General features: G+C 37.2%; 2 protein-coding genes across 2 annotated transcripts; one reads left to right on the top strand and one right to left on the bottom strand.

Moving 5' to 3' along the window:
* The first annotated feature begins 1,672 nt into the window (after window positions 1–1,672).
* LOC306866059 (uncharacterized protein) lies at window positions 1,673–5,770 on the top strand. The gene is made up of 7 exons (XM_079411034.1): window positions 1,673–1,946; window positions 2,675–2,803; window positions 3,121–3,314; window positions 3,511–3,658; window positions 4,104–4,308; window positions 4,388–5,181; window positions 5,462–5,770. The coding sequence occupies exons 1-6, from the start codon at window positions 1,734–1,736 to the stop codon at window positions 4,690–4,692; spliced, it is 1,194 nt and encodes a 397-aa protein (XP_079267160.1). The 5' UTR covers window positions 1,673–1,733; the 3' UTR covers window positions 4,693–5,181; window positions 5,462–5,770.
* A 16-nt stretch (window positions 5,771–5,786) lies between these two features.
* LOC306865863 (uncharacterized protein) lies at window positions 5,787–8,897 on the bottom strand (the record flags this gene model as incomplete). Its single annotated transcript, XM_079410689.1, has 5 exons — window positions 8,722–8,897; window positions 8,238–8,506; window positions 7,705–7,895; window positions 6,788–6,881; window positions 5,787–5,991 (listed from the first exon to the last, which is right to left on the bottom strand). The coding sequence occupies exons 1-5, from the start codon at window positions 8,809–8,811 to the stop codon at window positions 5,787–5,789; spliced, it is 849 nt and encodes a 282-aa protein (XP_079266815.1). The 5' UTR covers window positions 8,812–8,897.
* Window positions 8,898–15,789: the final 6,892 nt, after the last annotated feature.

Here is a 15,789-nt window from a genome sequence, read left to right as displayed (position 1 = left end):
CTACTGAACTGAAGTCTCGCAAAGACACAAGTCTTTCTTTCCAAGAAAACTGAATTTAAACCAGAATACATGTATACTGAAATAACTTAGGTTAAATATTTCAAGAGGGTTACCAATGGGTATGTTTTGGGTTAGGAGTTAGCTAGGACAATAATTAAGTGTATAAAACTACATATTTTCAAAAATATATATATACAGAATTGAATAGCAAGTGCTATGAAAAAAACTATATATGGACAAACAGGAACTCAAACACGTGACAGATCGTCCCCTTCCCGGAAGGAGCATCCTGCACCAGGGCCACAGCCCCCCCAATTTTCTTGGGGGAAATTAGGCCCTTCAATGCCAGGAGGGATTCTGGAGGAGCGGGCTCTGGAGTGAGGATAGACGCAGAGAACTCTGGGGGTAGCGCCATATCCAGGAGCTCTGAGTGGACTCTGGTGCTGGAGCTGACACTGGAGCGAGTTCTGGGGCTAGGATGAGGGCTGAGTACAGTCTTTTCCTCCTCAAATTCCTACTTTGGTTTGGGGTAACTCAGACCGACGGGCTTGAGTCAGCTGCGGTCGGCGGGCTGGAGTGAGCTGCGGATGGCGGGCTAGAGGCAACGACGGACAGAGGGCTTGCCTGGGGAACGGTTGACGGACATGAAGGCAAGCTGGATCGGGGTTGGACACTCTCCAGACACCAGAGAATCCCTTCCCTCCAGCTCAGTCCTGTCGTGTCTGGGAGGTCCATGGGTCGATAGTAGTTGGCTCTGATCCAGAACAGAGAATTCAGCGTGGCGTCATCCAGTGCCGTATTTGCAGCGATCCCACTGAACTTCCACACATGCATCATAAGCGGGAGGTCTCAGCAGGCCAGGGCTGAAAACCGTGCTGCGGTTTCCATAGCCACCAGGAGAAACAGGGAAAAACAAAAGACTCTTCAAAAAACGTGAAAACAGAACAGGGAAAAGGAGCGACGCTTACTATTTTTGGGTCTGGTATTATGCCACGGTCTGCCTACTGTGTAGGAGACGAGGGAGCACGGAGATGCAGGAGTTTAACATTCAATACTAGTTTAATAATCCACAATGTAGATTTACAGGCAGGAACACACACGTAGGACAGGGAATAGACAAACAATACCAGACAAGGAAGCAAGGGACAGAACAATCTATAAATTCACAGGAATATACGAGGATAATTAAACACAGCTTAAACCACATTAACTCATAATGAACAGGAACAGAACCAAATATGGACAAACAGGAACTCAAACACGTGAGAGTAAGTCTGATTTATTTGAAATATTGTTTGTGTGATCAAGTGTTTTAACCAATAAATATCCCATCTTACATTTATATGCATTTATATTCAACACACCCGCACCAAATTTAAAAAAGAACCCATGTGTATTTTTGGTCCGTGTATATTTTGGTCATTGGATTTTCCTTTCAGAAACGGATATTAAAAAACAAAAAACAAGTGGTTATTTGATTTTTGTTTTAAAATACAAAATATAAAATTAAAATACAAAGCGTTTCTCTTTTTCAGTGTCAAAAAGAGATGAGCGAAATTTTAAAAATGATTTGAATTTCACTTTCTATTTCGGATATCAAAAAATAAAATTACTTTAAAACAGAAACGAAAAAAAGGCCCTTTTGTTCATATTCCGAGACCGGATGTGACTAGCACTCACGTGACAAGACCGCCACATTTGACAGTGCTTAGCCGTGCTTAGCCCAGAATAAAATGTCTTTAGAACCTTACTCAGTTATGATTTTAGACATGGCAAAACAAGGCCTGTCATCCACAGAAATCTCAGCGCAGATATCACAAGTAAATGGGGGAGCAAGAGGATGTTCCGCAAGAAACGTGAGGAGATTTTGCAGTGAAAATGGATTAAGTTTGATGGGACTCCCTGACGCACATTTGGAGTTGGAGGTGGCAAAAGCTATAACCGAGGTATGATCCTGCTTTTTTTTTTTTTTACTACAGAGAGAGAGAGAGTATTAAATTTATTATTATTATTTTATTATTGTTCATATAACTGTTTTATTGTGTTTGTATATATTATGTATATATTTTATTTGTATATGCTTTGGCAACATTGTTTCAAAAAACTTTCATGCCAATAAAGCCCTATTGAATTAGAGAGAGAGAGAGACAGAGAGAGAGAGAGAGAGAGAGATGGTTGAAATAAAAACAGTCAAGTCAGCACTGAACATGGGTCTGTAAACCAATTTACAATTGACTGGTCTGCAATATGAGAATTATTGTTATTGAGATTAAAAAATAAATAAATGGCTGTAAACTGTCCCAAAATATATACCTCTCAAAAAATGTACTATAGCCTACAGTAAATTTTATAGATTTAAGAATTGAAGTTAAGAGAGAGAGAGAGAGAGAGAGAGAGAACATGTGATATGCACAGTATGTCCCGCATTTATATGTCTTATCAAATTTATTTGGCTGGCATCTTTTATGCCCGTTTATTACGAATGGTACATAAATCCCAATAAATAGCCTCAGCCTTCCATTGTTTATAAATAGTTTCTAAGTCACAGTTAACATAATCCTCACAACACTGATACATTCCATAACACAAAAACGTTTTATTTCATTAAACAGACATCAGTTGGTAAATATTTGGAACGTAGAAAAAGACAGGCTGTATATTTTTTATTTTCTAGACTGGACCTACATATGGAAGAAAGATGATGAAGGGGTATCTCGCCACGAAAGGAGTGCATGCTGCAGAGATACGAATTGGATCAGCGCTCAGAACTATTCATCAGCCATACCATGAAGCAAGACGTCAGGTCTGTTACTGTCTCCTCTCTCTAATACATAATCAAATATGTGGATGGAATTTATGTGTAAATATGAGATAATGTTTTTTTTTTTTTGTCTGTGTTTTATTTTTTTGCTGTTTAGCTGCAGTTACTTAGATTAAGATTAAAAACTTGCAGATATTTATATTAAGCCTATAATCAGAACAAACCCCTAATTTTCATTTTACTTTTTTGATAGAGACACAAATAGACAATAGGTTATATTTGTAAAATATGCAGCCATATAGGACTAATGAGATTTATTTTTGTGTGAAATAGTTACATCGTTTTCCTATCTCTCTTAGGGTGCCCGCAATCTCAACCCCATACCATATCAAGCTGATTACATGGGTCAAAAGGTTCATATGGACCAAAACGAAAAACTGGCTATGTTTGGGGTCACCCATGTTTTAGCCATTGATGGCTTTAGCAAAAAGATTGTTGGTCATTCTACAATGCCTATAAAAAACAACCTTGCCATCTATGAAGATGTTTTCAGGTAATGGCAATTATTATTATTGTGGACAATAAAGAAAGTGCATACACATGGCTAACATTCATGATAGAATATAAAACATATAATAACTGTTGAACATCTACAGTATATTGTTATGAAGCCTATTATACTGAGAATAACTAATAACAGTTAAGTTTGAAAAGTTTTGCACAAAATAAAACACTTTTTTATCCAATAGGCCTGCAGTACTTGCCTATGGTATGTGGGACCAGGTACGAGTAGATCATGGCAAGGAGTTTTATTTGACGCTTTTCATGCAGGAGCTGCTGTCATCTCACCGCCATAATCAGGAGCGAAGGCCATATATACAGACTTCATCCACAAAGGTACAGCTCAACAGTTTGTTTGGTTGCTTCAGCAATTCACTTGTATCCCTGCTTTTTTATTATTATTACTATTATTAGTTTTGCTTTAGCAGTATAATGTTGTTTTGCATGTATGAGACAAATTGTCATTGGTATTACTATGCTTTCCAAATTTTATAGTTAATTAAACAAAATTAACTGGCTGAGAACATGTTTCTTTTTTAAATCTGGTTACAGCTTAATAAAAAACTGCTGCAGAAGCAATTACATCCTATTTGTCTTCAAGCAGAATTCCTGGTAAAACTATAAATTTACTTGTTCGGCGGTCGATGTGCATAATGACTGCTGAGTTAATACATTTACAGATTTACTGGGAATCCTGCATGACCATTTTTCCTTAATAGACTAAGATTTATTTACCCACCAGAACAAATTGACTGATTACACATCTTTGTTGCAAATTCAGAATCATATAGTTGAACGAATCTGGCCTGAAGTCAACAATCGTGTCAACTATCCACTGAAGACAGCACTTATGGGGTTGGTGGATCAAGAGGAAATAGACATGGATGACAGCCTTGTGAGATATTGTGTGTCCAACCTTACTGGCCGCTTGTGTGAGATTGGTCTTACAAGGCTGGTGGAGTCATGGAATGCTCATAGAATTCCAGGTGAAATAAAACCGTGTTTCAAAGATTACAAGAGGCATTCATAATTTTCAATACCATCAGTATGTTCTTTATTTTACAGGTAAAGGAACACCAAATGACTTGGCTGGCCGTGGGTGTCCCAAAAAAATCCAACAGGAGCTGTTGCCTCATTCAGCTGAAGCAGCAGACCTTTACAGCCAACAGCTGGGATCATCACTGACCAGGCATTCAACTTTTGGAGTTGATCCATTTTCAACTGAACAGGACAAGATTACAGTTGAGAACCAGTTTGCTGAGCATTATTCAGACATTTCAGAACTGTACTCTAGAGCAGTGAACAATGACTTTGCCCCATACAAACAGGCATTGCTCTGTCTTATAACCACAACTCAGCGCAATGTGTGAAAAGCCATTAGCTCTATTTAACTGTTAACTGTAAATTTGTTTGTGTAAAAATTCAACATGTTACTCCTCTTCAAAAAGGGATCTCAGAACAGAAAATGTCTCTGACAGACCATTAATTTCAAATATGGTGTTGTTTGCAGTGTTCCCTCTACATTTTGCACAGTGCACAGAGGTCTCCTGCCACTGTACCACACATGTTTTGCAGCCAATAATGCTCCGGCAACACTCTGTGAAGACTGGCTCCTCGATAAATTCTAAAAGACAAAATGAGAAAAACTAGTCATTCTTAGTGTGTCCATATGACCTTAACTCTTAACCAGCACCCCTTCTTTTTTGAGAATTTTCTGAAAATGACATATAACCAACTACAAATGTCTGTAGCTCTTAAACCCTATAGTCCACAACTGGTCTTTTTTTAAACTTCTGATTGAACGACATCATACTCTACATTTGTTCACTACTTTTACCCACAATCCTCTCTGATTTAGAGTGTACATCCGATGTACACTTGCTGAAGCACTATTTACCACAATTCAATGTGTAGAGGACTGAGCTTTAGACAATTTTATATAGATGACTTGTTAAAATAAAATAAAATATTAATAAGGTAATTTTGTTTTATTAAAATATTATTTAGGCATTAACACAATTTTATGTGTTTGACTAACAGTCAGGTATTGTAATAATATGTGACGTTGTTAACATTAATATTTCATATATTGTCTAAATAATAGGTTAATAGGTACATCGGATGTACACTCTAATTCAGAGAGGATTGTGGGTAAAAGTAGTGAACGAATGTAGGGAATGATGTCGTTCACTCAGATTTCGGACACCGAAACAAATAGGCAGACACCCTAAATAGTGCACTATATAGTGGATAGGGAGCCATTTCAGACACAGCTTTTGTTAATGTATCGTTACATCATAAGTTTTAACACAAAGGTTTGCATTTGTACATGTAATTAATTGTAGTGGATGAGACATAGGTGACCATGGTTAAAAAATGTAATAATGCATATTTGGAAAATTACAATTCTTGATCAAACTGGATTCAAAATAAATGTACATGTGGGACAATGACTATCTATTGTTTACTCACTCATACAAATAACACAGCAGAATCCTTGCTTGATGGTCTGTAGCTGGGAAGGAGTCAGGATCACTCTTTGAGTGGCAGCTAGATTGGTGAGCTCTTTGATTGCTGCAGTGATATCTGGTAAGGTCTGTGATGCCAGTACAAGCTCTTCTATCTTCTCAGTCACCTCTCCAATTCCAGCAGCATCTTCATCTTTTCGGCTATTACAAGGAAAACACATAATAGATATACTGTTTGTGTTTTAGCGGTTTTGCTTGTGGTAGCCAAATAAATCTTTGGCCCAAACATTATAGAAGCCACTAAAATACAGAAGCATTAATGGCCAAAGGGTTGGCAAACCGGTGCTGATTTGAAATAAAGTTTCAATAGTCTGGACAACAAAGGTAAGGACAAATATGTAAGGGATAATGTATAGCGAGGAGGTTGTTATTAAGAATACAACCCCGACAGGCTGTATCGGGAGCCCGACGCGAAGCGGAGGGATCTTGAGCAGCCTGAAGGGGTTGTATTCTCAATAACTACCGACTCGCTATACATTATCAAGAAATAACAGACCGCATTCTACATTGGAATTAAACCAAGCCATGTAATAAGCGGGATAATGTATAGTGAGCCGGTTGTTATAGTGAATAACAACCCCGGCAGGCTGAACGGGATCCCGACGCTTATAGTTGTTATTCACTATAACAACCGGCTCACTATACATTATCCCGCTTATTACATGGCTACCTACAAAATAATAAATAAATAATTTGCCACGAATTATTGATTTTAAAAGGAGTTTATTGATTTAAAAACGATTGTATTGCTTCCGCCAAAGAAAATAGTCCGTTCTGCGTCCATAGCAACGCGCTGTTTTTCATGGCAACGGTCTGTTATCAAGAAATAACAGACAGCATTCTACATTGGAATTCAGCCAAGCCATGTAATAAAAGTAAATAAACAATGCCTTTCAATATATGGACAAATAAGAGAAATATGAATACTTAATATGACCTCATTCTCCTCCTTTTAGAGCCCTGTACCTCCTGGAAGGCCTGTTCTTGTATAGCAAGAATCTTTCTTGCATTTTGTTTCCAGTACTGGGACCCTTTACATTAGGGGTGAAAACCAGAAAAAAGGTTAAATCATCATGAGTGTATCTCATCCCCTCTAATTTTAAATCACAAAAGTAAAGACTTAAAAATAAAACAAAATTAAAAGTTTAGTTCACCCAAAAACAAAAATTATGTCAGTTATTACTCACCCACATGTTATTCTAACCCTGTAAGACTTCCTTTCTTTGTCGCATCATAATTTAAGATTTTTATGATGACATCTGATAATCACTCCTCAGTAGTGTTATAGGTGGCCGAAACTTGCTCAATCAGAAAAAATATTAAGACATTGTTAAAATAGTGAAAGTGACTCTAGACAACCATACGTTTATCAAGCGACGAGAATACTTTTTGTGTGCAAAAATCAACAAAATAACGACTTTATCCCACTATTTATTCTCTTCAGCATTGGTCTTGTGTGTTTCCTTGGTGTTTTTACTTAGTCTATGTGCGTAGAGCTTCTGGGTTGAACGTCACACGCACCACTCAAATGACCTGCGTAGACCAACAGTGAGCCTGTGTGAAGACGTATGAATAGTGGAATAAAGTCGTTATTTTGTTGATTTTAGCGCACAAAAAGCAATCTTGTCGCTTTATAAACGTATGGTTGAGCCACTGGAGTCACTTTGACTATTTTAACAATGTCTTAATTACGTTTTCTGATCGAGCAAGTTTCAGCCACCTATAACACTTCTGAGGAGTGATTTAGCTATCAGATGTCATCATAAAAATCTTAAATTATGATGCGACAAAGAAGGAAGTCTAAACTGAGATAATTTTCATTTTTGGGTGAACTAACCCTTTAATGTTTCTCACCAGTTGTGCCTTCAGACTCCAAAATGGCATTCCCCTGCACATCAGTCAATACCATTGGGTCATGACACCCAATGGCATCTTGAACTTTACCGATTATCCCCTGAAGGGTAGCCTCAGTTTCCAAAAACCGGATCACCACCATTCTGCTGGGACTCAACCTCCCACCAACCACCTCAGCAAGAAAAACCGATCTGGAAGAACATCATATTAAAATAATCATGCAGACAGACACTGCAAAAACATAACCTTCACCACTTTCTTGGCAGAGGTTATGAAAGTCAGGGGGGGGATGTTAAAATGTAAATGAAAAGTACAAGTAGTATTAACTATTACACTACAACTAAAAAGGAGGCAGCTGGAGATTATAATATTATCAAATGTGATGAGGTGTTTTTCCTTTATATCTAATTATATTAGACTTTCCCGTGGCGTCTGTCGTTGCTATGCAAACATGCACTGCGCTCTCCACAATGACCGTTTGCATCCCTGAAATTTATAAATCGTATCACAGTCATTTAAGAAGTTAACGTTACCTTTGAAATGTTTTAGAGGCAGTGGCCCTGGGGGGGGCTGAGGCAGCCCGCTGAGCAGATGATGATGATGTACTAGGAGTAACAGTCGCAGGTGATCGCATAAATGAAAAACGAGCTGTGGCAGTTGAAGATGATGAGGTGTCCTCCTCCTCACCATGAACCTCATAGTGAGCTCTTGGTGTAAGGTCCAATGTACTAAAAAAACCAGAAGCTCCAGGAAAAATGGCCACATTTGCGTCGTCAGTCACATATAGACTATGTGCTGAGACCTGTCAAGAAATGCATTTAAATCAAATAACCGCAAGTGTTTATTTCCAAATTTTTCTCAATTAGTTCTAATATTTTCCAGTGACTACTGAGAGATTAACTTCTTAAAATCAGACACCACAATGTTTCCGTTAAAAGAAAAGTTTTACGGTTTCGCCAGCGAACGTTAACGTTAGCTATCGTTAGAGATCGTACGTTAGCTTATAACATTTTTTACCTGGAAAATGCGACTTATTTTTTCTGCAGTCATGTCTTCTTCCCTGAGAGAGACTCTTTTATTGTTTCGAAAAACAACGTATGGCTCCATGTCTGCTCTGCTCTCACGCTCAATTAGTCGTCACAGCACGTAACTTAATTTCTTCACAACTGTCAAATGTGGCGGTCTTTTCACGTGAGTGCTAGTCACATCCGGTCTCGGAATATGAACAAACGGGCCTTTTTTTCGTTTCTGTTTTAAAGTAATTTTATTTTTTGATATCCGAAATAGAAAGTGAAATTCAAATCATTTTTAAAATTTCGCTCATCTCTTTTTGACACTGAAAAAGAGAAACGCTTTGTATTTTAATTTTATATTTTGTATTTTAAAACAAAAATCAAATAACCACTTGTTTTTTGTTTTTTAATATCCGTTTCTGAAAGGAAAATCCAATGACCAAAATATACACGGACCATTTTTTCTCCCCAAACAATGGCGACTTTTTAATAAAACTGTAGTAAACTGTAGTTTTAGTAAACTGTCTGCTTCATATCTGCTAACTTTTTATTGTGATGGTCTCCCAAGAGACAATCTATTGCCTGTAAGTAACTTTGCAAGTACGTCAACTTATTCTAAACCTAACCCTACCAATCTACTAATACACTACTAACACTCTAATGAGTGTTAGCAGAAATGTAGGTGCAATGTTACTTATAGTCAACAGAATGTTCAAAAGGGGCCATCAAAATAAAGTGTTACCATTATTTATAATGCTTTATATATTGTTAGATCCACATAGCTGCTCATATACATAATTTAAACGGCTTGACTGGAAAACTTGAAAACGCTGTTGGCTGTTGTATGATGGCAATTTAACCTATAACACAAACTCGTATGTTTATCCTGAGGTTGATTCTAGTTATTTATTAGTGAGTTGCTTATTGATGCCGTCTTGAATAACATGACGCTTCCAAAATGTGTTTGCTTCCAGTATGGCATTGTACCCAGAGCCGTGATCAGGGGCGTCACTAGTGAGGGAAAAGGGTGACACAATGCATAGGGCCCAGAGGTCTGTACGCCACCACCATGCAATTTTATGTATTTTAAATTTTTTGGTGAATTTAATTTGTTAGTGAAACGCTAAGATTTATTTGCGGATCATAATATATTTGGAATTACACAACAATTCTACCCCATAGTTTCCGCTTGTAAGCATGGCTTAATCTGTGCATATTTCTCTCCTGATTCAGATGAGAGTTTTTTTGTTTTGTTTTGTTTTGTTTTTTACTGGAGAAAGCAATATTATGGATAGAGGACTTCTATTTTAGCCAGAAGCAACTGTTTGAAGTTTACAAAAGCAGAGTGTCTATTTATACTAAGTGCAAATAGCCAGTCTTGTTGGCAAAGGCTATTTACACCAACTCCACCCACTAATGTGTGATTGGGTTAGTCAACACAAAAAAAGAGATGCTCATTCAGATCAGTTTCAGTGGCATAGGTGGTAAGGCACTTCCTTTTGACGCAATCGACCCGAGTTCGAGACCGCCTTTTGCCAAACTTTTTTCTCCCTTTTCAAATCTTATCACATTGGAAAGGCATTTATTTTCAATAAAAATGAAGGAAATAATCAAAAAGTTGAAAATAAAGCCTTGGGTAAGGTTAGGGTAGGTGTAGGGAGGGCTTTATTGTCCCAATAAGGTGGCATCCATTTAATAATTTGAATTAAAATTATAATTTACACTCAATAAAAAATATTGCTATTTTCACTTGGTGTAAATAGAATCCATTGCTATTTGCACTTAGTGTAAATAGTATCTATCACTAAAAAATATGGTATTTGCACGTAGTGTAAATAGCATCTGTCACTATTTACACTTAGTGCAAATAGCCACTGCCTTAAAAAAATATCTTAATGATGGATTTGCTTATCATAAATATGCAGCTTGTGGATCGCGTACATTACTTGTGGATTATTGTGATGTTTTTATCAGTTGTTTGGACTCTTATTCTGATGGCACCCATTCACTGCAGAGGAAACATTGGTGAGCAAGTGATGAAATGTTAAATTTCTCCTAATCTGATCTAATGAAGAGAAAAACTCAATTTTCAGCAAATGGGTGAACTATTCATTTAAGAGCGTGTGAGCAAGCAGCTGCTTTTCTAAAAGAGAAACTTTAACTTTAAATTTTGAGGCACTGGTTGGTTTTCCCTGCACTGGACAACAACAGTAAAGGAATATGATTCGATTTAGCAACAGAGACAGACAAACAAGCCTCTTTCAAAGCTCCTGTGTTTCCGTTATGACTCAGAGGTCTGAAATAAATGAGGTCTTATGGGGCAACCAACTCTGTCGAACATGCTGCTTCCCAAAAGTGTTTCCTTTGCTTCTTTTTGACTGATTTATGCGTTATAGTAAAGACATGTCAAAACACTAATATCCAAATAACCTTAGAGCTGCTCATCATCTCTATAGTTCGTTTTCATATAAATTTTCATAAAGATTTCAATCTTTCATAGAGATTTTGAAACAATTTACTTATTTCGTCTTTCGTGCAGTCATTTCATCTTGGTTTAACCCCTTCCGTCTCTCCGAATTGATGCATCTATAGATATAGATATTTATTTGGTTTTTATGGTTTTGGTCATGAGGAACTTTAAAGGTTGCTCAATACTGTATGACGATGCTATGACTCTGATGCTCTTTAAGCCCAAGCCAGTTGGGCCAGTTAATTTTAATGAGCAGTGGGTTGAATCAATAGCCTGTGGCTAAGTACTAAATGTCAAGTAAGTGCAAATCAAAATTAATTGATACAGGAGCTTATCCGTGTACATGGCACTCTCGGTTTTGTCAAGTATTCAGAAGCCTAAAGGATGACACGATACAAGAAGGCCATATTTAATAAAAATAAATATTGCTTGTACAAATTCCAGCTAATTATAGTCCTCTCACCCACACGAATGTGAAATTGTGTTTGCGTCCAACTTCAGTTTTTGTGGCCAACTTATAGCGATAAGAAGGCTCATCTAAGGTCTTCATTATTAATTTCTTGGCCCATAGAACATCACTTGAATAAAAACTAGATGTTTTGGAGTCTAGATGTCCCTTGAAAATGTCTCATGTTAAACACGGTGTTTGCTTTCTCAAAGTGCTTGAATCTCTAGTGATTTCTTACCTTAAGACACTTAAAGAAAACACATTGTTTTGAGATATTTTACTTTTATAATATGTCTTATTTCCAAATACTGGGAAAAAATTAATAATCTGATTTACACATTTAATTGATTTTCTCAAAATTATTATAATATTTTTTTTTCTGAGCAAAAAAAAATCTTCACTTCAGGAACAAGCTGTTTTACAGTTTTATTGATATTCTGATGATTTTTACAGAGGTGTTTGTTCATATATCATTTCCCCTTATTTATATAACATTTTGGGTAGTATTGGGCAAAGTTACTTTTAAAAGTAATGCATTACAATATCAAGTCAAGTCACTATTATTTGTACAGCGCTTTTAACAATGCAAATTGTGTCAAAGCAGCTTTACATCAGCTTGATATAAAGCTGGGTGGCTTTATATCAGCTTTACAGTATTTAGATGGGGAAATAGTGTGTCGAAATAGTGTCATTCTTCACTGGCCAGACAAAATCAGCAGTTTAAATCTAGGCTGCAGCAGAGTCAGATTGTGCAAAGGACTCATCTGGTTCCTGTGGTCTTGTCCCAATGGCCATCTAGGAGACAGGGTCTTCACTAGGGGTTCAGTCTCTGGGGCTCATCTAGTTGTCTTGGTCTCCGCTGATGTTCAGGGTCATCTCTAGGTGCTGATCCACCATCTGATCTGGATACGGACTTGATCCGGGTGGCTGCAGTGACCATCTGATCTGGATACAGTCTGGATCTGGGTGGCTACGGTGACCTCGGAATAAGAAAGAAACAGACTAATATTAGCGTAGATGCCATTATTCTAACAATGTAACAAGTATATCGGGTGTTTTGGGAAGTGTTCCTGGTTCCGGAACCTAATTAATGCAGCCTAACAATCCTTTAACGGATTTGAATTATAGAAATGTGATAGTGTATTATGTGTAAGCCAGGTTAAAGAGATGGGTCTTTAATCTTGATTTAAACTGACAGAGTGTGTCTGCTTCCCGAACAGTGTTTGGTAGATTGTTCCAGAGTTTGGACGCTAAATAGGAAAACGATCTTCTGCCCGCAGTTGATTTTGATATTCTAGGTATTATCAAATGGCCAGAGTTTTGAGATCGCAGCAGACGTGAAGGACTATAATGTGATAAGAGCTCACTCAAATACTGAGGTGCCAAACCATTCAGGGCCTTATATGTAATTAGCAAGATCTTAAAATGTATACAATGTTTAATAGGGAGCCAGTGCAGTGTTGACAGAACCGGGCTAATGTGTTCATACTTCCTGGTTCTAGTAAGAACTCTAGCTACTGCATTTTGAACCATCTGGAGTTTGTTTATTAAACGTGCAGCACAACCACCCAATAAAGCATTACACTAATCTAGCCTTGAGGTCATGAACGCATGAATTAATGTTTCTGCATTTGACATTGAGAGCATTGGTCGTAATTTAGATATATTTTTAAGGTGGAAAAATGCAGTTTTACAAATGCTAGAAACATGTTTTTCGAAGAAAAGATTTCTATCAAAAAGTATGCCTAGGTTCTTAGTGTCACGTGTTTGTTCGCGTTTAGTTACGTTTTGTCCTTTTTTGGTCATGTTCCCTGATTAGATCATTCTGTTCCATCTGTGTTTATTAATTATCTCATTAGTTCCCTTTATTTGGTTCAGGTTTAAAAGTCCTCAGTTCTCCCTCAATCTTTGTCTGATCTCAGTTATGTTTGGTTGTGTTTTAGTGTGGGTAAATCTCCACGAGTTTTACTATTAAATGTTACTTATTACGAAGCCTTCTGAGTCTCCAGCGTTTCCCTGCCTGACACACCGTGACACCTAGCTGATAACGAAGAATTTACAGAGCAGCCATCAAGTATTAGACAGTGATCTAGGTTATTACACGCAAAAGCTTTTGGTCCAATAATTAACACCTCTAATTTTTCAGAATTTAGCAGTAAGAAACTGCTAGTCATCCAGTTTTTGATATCAACTATACATTCTGTTAGTTTTGCTAATTGATCATTTTCATCGGGTCACAAAGAAATATATAGCTGAGTATCATCAGCATAACAGTGAAAGCTAACACCATGTTTCCTAGTGATATCTCCCAAGGATAACATGTAAAGCGTGCAAAGTAAGGGGCCAAGTACTGAGCCTTGAGGTACTCCATACTGCACTTGTGATTGGTATGATACCTCTTCATTTACTGCCATGAATTGATGGCGGTCAGATAAGTACGATTTGAACCATGCCAGTGCACTTCCTCTAATGCCAACATAATTTTCTAGTCTATTTAAAAGAATGTTGTGGTCGATAGTGTCAAACGCGGCGCTAAGATCCAGTAGCACTAATAGAGAGATACAACCACGATCAGATGATAAAAAACAGGTCGTTTGCAACTCTAATGAGAGCAGTTTCAGTACTACAATATGGTCTAAAGCCTGACTGGAAATCCTCATATACATATTTTTTCTCTAAGAAGGAACATGATGATACTATACTAATATTGCATTATTCCCTAAAAGAGTAACTAATTACATTACGTAGAAACTTTTTTTGCATTACATTACTTTTGTGTTACTTTTTAAATCTGGGCAGGGCTTGATTTTTTTGTTTTTAATATAAAAGTTCTATTTTTGGCTAAAATAAAAGCTCTTCCACACCAAAAGTGAAATGAATCAGCCCCAGGCTGAAGGAAAAGTACATTTAAAATAACATTGGTTAATAAAATGGGATTAAAATACATACAGGATATTTGTTTTATTTAACATTTAATTATTGCAGGTTTGCATCATATTCTGCGTTTGCATCTCACTGTTTTTATTCATTTCAAGGAATACTGAATCTGTTTTTGTGCAAGTGAGAAGGGTAAATGTTCATGTTTAGTCTAGATCTACAGTAAGCCTCATATTCACACAGTGAATATGAACGCCTCTGCACTTACTCATGATTTCTCTCAACCTGCGGTCAGGGGAGCTGTTAGTCAATTAATGGGAAAGCAAAGTAACTGGCATTACTTTGAAAAAGTAACTCATATTTTCTTGTGAATTAAAAAGTAATGTGTTACTTTACTAGTTACTTGAAAAAAGTAATCTGATTACGTAACTCGCGTTACTTGTAACGCGTTACCCCCAACACTGATTTTGGGCCAGATTTACTAACAGTCTTTTGGCGTTAAAATAGTACTGTCAGGATTTACTAAAGACACGCAGTGGAGAATTAGCACTGAAAAGGGAAAGGCGTGAACACAGTTATTTTGGCACTTGTATGCATTTGTAGGACTTTCCCTTTCAGACGCAAAATTTATGGGAGGAGAGTATTAAAATGAATCATGCAATGCGATTTACTAATGTCTGCGCTTGTTAAATTATTGGTATTTTCAACATTATTTGCACCCAAACAAAGCATGTCTTAAAGCAGGCACTAATTTGCGCTGCTCTTGGTAGATTACCCTGGTCATTATGGAAATGATTTGGCTGCATTGTTAGTAAATCACCCGCATAAATTTCCCTTCCCATCGGTGCTTTTATGGTATTGTGCTATTAAATGCTAATTTGCCCTGTTTAGTAAATCTGGCCATTTATTCCTAAAACATAAATATCGTATACATAAACAAATTTTCACAAAATTTAAAATAAAATAACATTTTCTTGTCCTGTAACCAGTCAGCTGTTATTTTTATCCTAGTCTCAGCCTCAGACGTCACGCCCACGGAACGTTGGCTAAACGTCTGATGCATATGGCACACAAAAGTGGAAACACTTCAGGAGTTTCAAGTCGTCGTTTGATTGGTTGAATTACACAGGATTTCCAGGAGACGTGTGTGTCGCCTTCTTTAACGTTCCATCTGGAAACAAAGATGCCGTCACGCCAAACCCCCTCGCTAAAGAAGAAAGCCGTTGTGTTTACAACTGTGATGACAAACGCTTATCAGGATCAAATAAATGCTGGAT

The sequence above is a fragment of the Barbus barbus genome, assembly GCF_936440315.1.
Source record: "Barbus barbus genome assembly, chromosome: 47".
Classification (NCBI taxonomy): Eukaryota; Metazoa; Chordata; class Actinopteri; order Cypriniformes; family Cyprinidae; genus Barbus; species Barbus barbus.
This window is presented reverse-complemented; position numbering and strand designations above follow the sequence as displayed.

Coding starts and splice junctions, on each gene's coding strand:
- LOC306866059 (XM_079411034.1), top strand. CDS start 1,734: ATGTCTTTAGAACCTTACTCAGTTATGATTTTAGACATGGCAAAACAA. Junction 1,947..2,674: donor TGGCAAAAGCTATAACCGAG/GTATGATCCTGC, acceptor TTTATTTTCTAG/ACTGGACCTACATATGGAAG. Junction 3,315..3,510: donor ATCTATGAAGATGTTTTCAG/GTAATGGCAATT, acceptor TTTATCCAATAG/GCCTGCAGTACTTGCCTATG.